The 6,000-nt window shown below is 40.2% G+C and overlaps 1 protein-coding gene across 2 annotated transcripts in view; it reads right to left on the bottom strand.

Annotated features, from left to right (window-relative positions):
• Positions 1-2,423: 2,423 nt before the first annotated feature.
• The window catches only part of MCM6 (minichromosome maintenance complex component 6), a 44,044-nt gene continuing 40,467 nt past the window's right edge, over positions 2,424-6,000 (bottom strand). For both annotated transcript variants that reach the window (XM_045559269.1, XM_045559268.1), the window contains exons 16-17: positions 5,449-5,588; positions 2,424-2,935 (exon numbers count right to left, since the gene is read on the bottom strand). In XM_045559269.1, the coding sequence (XP_045415225.1) occupies positions 2,819-2,935; positions 5,449-5,588 (257 nt within the window). In that variant the 3' untranslated portion in view covers positions 2,424-2,818. The remainder of the gene's footprint in view (positions 2,936-5,448; positions 5,589-6,000) is intronic.

Genomic DNA, 6,000 nt, shown 5'->3' with positions numbered 1-6,000 from the left:
ATTTTGCTTCATGACCTTTTACATATTTTGTAATTTAATGGATCTTCATCACATGCACATTAATTTAAAAAACAACAGTTCTTGACACTAATGACACTGTAAATGTTTCCAACATCTTGTTTTCAAAATTATATTTTAACAAATATGCTTTTTTGTATTTGACAGGGTAGGATTAAGTCCAGTTCACAGTAGGACCACACATCTTTGGAGTGGCAAAAGACAGCTGGGAGGAGGTTCGTGGAAGCCGTAATTGACTTCCTGTAGGTTTTTTGCAAATTCCTTTTTAAAATTGATATATATTTTACTTATGAGGCACATATGATCTTTTGTTGCCTGCATAGAATGCGTTATGATCAAGTCAGGGTATCTGGTGTATCCATCATCTAGCATTTATCATTTCTTTGTGTTGGGAACATTTCAAATTCTCTTCTAGCTACTTTGAAATATACAATACATTGTCACTAACAGATGTAGTAACCCTACTCTGCTATCAAACATTAGAACTTACACCTCCTTCTAACTATATGTTTGTATGTACCCATTTGCTTTTAATCTTTACATCTTTAACCTGCCTTGAATTTTAACTTTGTGTTTGTTGTCTGGCAGGCCATTTTTTTTTTTTTAAGGCAGAGTCTCACTCTGGCTCTGTTACCTGGGCTAGAGTGTAGTGGCATCATAGCTCACTCCACCCTCCAACTCCTGGGCTCAAGCCATCCTCGTGTCTCAGCCTCCCAAGTAGCTGGGGCTACAGGCACGCACTGTCACGCCCAGCTAATTTTTCAATTTTTTGCAGAGATGGGGATCTTGCTCTTGCTCAGGCTGGTCTTGAACTCCTGGCCTTGAGTGATCCTCCCAGAATGCTAGGGTTATGGACATGAGCCACTGTGCCTGGCCCCAATTTCTAACATGTTATTGAATATACCATTCTTCCTCCACTAAGGTGAAATGTCACCTTATCAGAAATGAAAAATCTGTACATATGTAGATGTTTCTGGACTTTCTGCTGTTAAGACTATCTATTCCTGTGCCAATCCCATGCTATTTTAATTTCTACACCTGTGTAGTACTTTTTGCTTTCTGATAGGACAAGACCTCTCCTATCATTCCCCCTCCCCCCAGAATCTTCTTGGCTATATTTGCACATTTTCTTTTCCACGTCTTGGAGATATTTTCTTTCCAGAACATCTAGGTCTACCTCATTTTTGTTTGTGGGTATCCTACAGCATAGCTGTGTCACAACTCCTTACTGATGGATATCTGTTGGGATTTGGTTAAAAATGCATTAAATTGATCAGTTGACAACTTATGATATTCAAATCTTCCCATTCTGGAATGCTGTCTAGCCACTTACCTTAAATATTTGTCTAATTTTCTTCATAAAGATCTTGTATATTAGCTATTATACACTAACCACTTCACCTCCCTGACAAGTAGCACATGGAGGAAGTGAATGTGTGGAAATGTAAGCACACATACTCAGATGTGCAAAAATGGGCTTTATTTGTAGTAATAACCTCATTTTGCTTTAGAGCCCCCACTCTCATTAATGGCAGGACTGGGGAGAAGACAAATTCACCAAAAAGAAATGTATTCTTCCTGCCCTTAAAATTTTCCTTTGGGTAAATATCTGGTCAAATTAAAGGTCAAATTCTAGTCAGACTGTTTCCTTTCAGGATCTCCATACCCCATTTTCCTAAAGAAGTCAGAGTCAGTGAAGGGAGATGCTCTTTTTTGCCATCTTCTGGATTTTCACTAGAATGTCCCTCCCCTGCAGGAAGTCTGAGATCCCACATGTCAAGGCCTCTCTTACTCTTGTGAATTAGAAACATACTTGACAGGAACTTTTACACCATGCATCTGCTGTGTAACTTCTCTATCCGTTTCCAGCCCACCTCACCCCATCCTCTTCAAGTCAGGGTAGAGTGAAGTTACTTTATAACCATATCACTTAAAAACCACTTTCCCTAACTGACCCTGTAGGCCTCAGAACACCATCTGTTGTTAACTACAATAGGAACTGCTACATCATGAACATACTGATCACAGCTAAGTCTCAGGAACTGTTAGTATCACAAACACCAATAACTTTTCCTGGAAGGCGGCTATAAAACTTGGGGACAGCTTGTAATATAGCAAAGGACCTACTTCCCCTAAAAAAACAATCTGAAAACAATCCTGAGAAATTACCCTTAGGACACAGAAGTAAAAGAAATTATTAGAGTAATGAAGAAAAAAAGTACAACAAACTTTTTATTTTTATAAGCTACCCTAAAAAAAGAACTGGAATTAACCTTGGAAAGTCATCTCCAAGGCCTCTAGCATACTAATTCTCTAATGACTCTTACCCACAGGAACCTAATCCTAGATTCATAATGCCATACCTCTACCTGTTCACCCCAGATTAAGCAAAAAACAAAGATAACTTCAGAACAAGTTGTTTTATTTTGATGATTAAAAGTAGTAGTTGGCAACTGAGAAAGTTATTTCCTCAATAAGATATCACAATACCATAAAAGGGGCCTTTTCCTACACATAAAAACAGGTCTTAGTTATAGAAACCATACATTTATAAAACCACACATTGCTGAGTTCCAATTCCATGAGGACGAGAAGCACACTAAAGGAAGTGCCGAAGCCTACACAGGTATAAAAGCATGTGACAGGAATATGACACACAGGACCATCAACTTATTTATTTCTCAAATCCTGCAGCGTCACTCCCAGGAACATTTCTGTCCCTAGCAGAGCTGTGTCCAGGCTCCAGGTCAGGAGGTGGTGTGCCACAATTCCGCAGCTCTGGCGGGTTGCTTTCAGTATCTCAATCTTCCAGCAAGTAGTTAGGGTTAACTACCAAGTAGGGATCTTCTTCATAGCTCTCACTTCCCTCTGTGGAGCCTTTTAGTCCAGCTTGTGTGAGCTCAATTAGAACATGATCCTGTGAAACACAAATATTTGTCCTCAGGTCTCCAGCAGTATCATAAACAGGTCCAGATATATAGACCGGACCCTTCTTCTGAATGTTTGCTACTGAGATTTCCTTTCATTTCCCCACCAAAGGCCTATACCTTAAAATCACTATCAGTGTTCTGTTAAACACCCTTCCCATTAGGGTACTGACTTTTTCATACCACAAACCACTTTTGGAAAATTCAGAAATATGTAAGTAAGCTAAACAGACGTTGTCATTTTTATAAGGTTTCTCAGCATATGATATCAAATGCTTGTAAATGTAACTTCAAAAAAGACAGGAGGCACTAGGAAGAAACACAAAGTAGGGTGACAGCAAGAGCAGAAGGCTGCTATATTGACAGGCTAGGCAAGAGAGGCTTCTTTGAAGTGGTGACATTTAAGCAGACACCAGAAAAGAGGAGGGTATCTGGGGTCTCGAGACAAAGGGTGAGTGCAAAGGCCCCCGTGTTTGTGAGTCTAGGGAACACGGCCAGCGTCCCTGGGGTGGAATGGGCGAGGGGAAGAGTGCTACGAAACGAGGTGAATGAGGCAGACAGGGCCTAGACTGTGTAGGGTTCTGCAGGCCATGATGAGGAGACTGGATTTTATTTTAATGTGGAAGAAGCACTGTAAGGCAGGGCAGTAAAACACCTTGACTTATGTTTTCAAAAGACCTATCTGGCTGCTGAGCAGAGAGCCAACACAAAAGGAGACAGGAGGCTCCCCAGAGTCCAGGCATGGGGGCTTGGGTGGGCTGGTGAAGTGGTGAAAAGAGAACAGAAAATATACACACACTGAAGGGAGGGTTCACAGGATTCACTGTTGATTCAAGAGTTGTTGTTGTGAGGCAGTAGAATCAAGGCATCAAAGATGATCCCAAGGCACCTGGCCTATAGCAATCGAGTGAATGGGACCATACTATAAAAGTAATGGGGAAAGAAGACCTCTGTGTTTGAACGCATCAAATGTGAGATGCCTGTTAGTTCATTAGCAGGCAACCAGCCACATACATCTGGTGTTTAGAGGAAAGGTGAGAACTGGTGATATAAATTTGTGAGTCATCAGTAGATGGGTAAAATTCATAAAGACAAATGAGATCACTTAGGTAATGAATGTCAATAATATGAGAGTAGAGTAAGGACAGAAAGATTCAGGAAAAGGGACTAAGAGGAAATAACCAGGGAGACACAACACTCAGGAGAGTATGGTTCACACAGGAAACTAGCGGGCCCTGCTCATTAAGGAGTCACAAGACACGAACCAAGGTCTCTGAGAAAAACAGGATGAGGTGAAGAACCTGGTTAAGACCAGTTAGAGCCAAGATGACAACAAAAACGACCTCTGCTAGCTCTTGCTGCTCATTATACCCTGTTTATAATGTATTAGCATACAAAAAGAAACTTCCACCAGCACCGTGACAACCCCCAGAAGTTACCTTATATGGTAAGAAAAGGAGACCCAATTTCTGGAAGTCTCCATCCCTTTCCCAGAAAACTCATGAATAATCCACTCCTTATTTAGCATATAATCAACACACAGCCATAAATAGCTCACCAGCAATGTACAGGGGCTGCTCTATGTAGTAGCCTGCCTGCTGTTCAATAAATTTTGCTTTTGTTTCCAACTTAGGGCTCGCGCTTGAATTCTTTCCTGCATGAAGCCAAGAACTCTCTTGGCCTTGAGGCTGGGTCCCAGTTTTGGGTTCCATGTTCCTGTGTTATGGTGACTCAGAAGCCAAGTGAAGAAGGTATTTCTGGAAGGAGTGATCAACTGTTACAAATGCTGCTGCCTGGGGGAGCCTGATGGAGAATGACCAGTTCTTGTGAGTAGAGAGAAGGTATGTAATGGTCCCATAACAGAGTGAGAGAAAGAACTGACCAGGGAAAAGTAACTGTATTGGGCAGTGCTATTGTGAGGTTGATAAGACAAATTTAAGAATTGTCCACTTAAGATTTGTGGTCATCAATAAATAAGGCTGGGCACGTGGTTGTATGCTTTTCTCAGGTATTTTTAGCTGCTTAGATGACAGTTAAAAAAAAAAAAAAAGGAATTCAATTTAACCAAGGCTGGGGTTTTGCCAAGCAAGTAAGACAAAGAAACAAAAAAGGTGAAAGTGTAAGAAAAGAACAACTATCGGGCTGGATAAGGTGGGATATGAAGGAAATAAAACATAGAAAATAGGTGTCAGTGGTCAGGATGCTGGAAGGTTTACTGTTTGACCAAGGGTGCTGGTGGGGGTGGAAAACAGAGGTTAAAAACACCCACACAATGAGACCCCATAGCCTCCTTCCTAGACTTAACCTAAATTCTGCTTATTTCAGCAGAATAAGTCATTTACTCATTGTTAATTCTCCCTTGTTTTACAACTCATAATTCTGACTACACTCCAATGATTCAAAATAAACGAACATCAAAGAACATTTCACTAATGGACCTACACAGATAAGACATGGACTCCCTTCCTCATTAATACTAGAGCAAGCAAAATTATGTACATACATAGCGTGTGAGTCGATGAATGACTTTCTCTATGATTCTCTTTTTATTTATAAGTTCTTCTTCAGAGTCTATTTCTGATTCGATTTCCTTCAAGTACCAGTTAACGAGCTCGCTCCTCTTTAATGCTGATTCATCCTCTTCTGCAACAAAAAATACATTTTAAAAGGATTAAATTATTCTTCTAGCAAACTGTATTGCCAGTCCTTAGGGTTTACACATACAAGATAATACACAGATTAGATACCATCAACCTGTCACAAAGTACATCTGCTGAAGTAATGTTCCAGCATAAGCCCAAAATAGCCTGTCATATTACTTGTATTAAAGCACGCCTTACCTTTACCCATAATAGGAGAAAAACCTAATAAAATAGAGATTATAAGAAACAAGTTTCTTAAAGCTATTAAGATTTCAAAGTACGAAGGTCTTTTCTTCATCTTCTTCCGCTTCACCACCTAAGAGAATGTTTGCCAACGGCAACTAAAAGCATAAATTAGAAATAAAGCAACACCAAGCAAAACTTCTTAAATATAGCTTTTCCTCTTTGGACAG

This window comes from Lemur catta, chromosome 8, assembly GCF_020740605.2.
Source record: "Lemur catta isolate mLemCat1 chromosome 8, mLemCat1.pri, whole genome shotgun sequence".
Taxonomy (NCBI): Eukaryota; Metazoa; Chordata; class Mammalia; order Primates; family Lemuridae; genus Lemur; species Lemur catta.
This window is presented reverse-complemented; position numbering and strand designations above follow the sequence as displayed.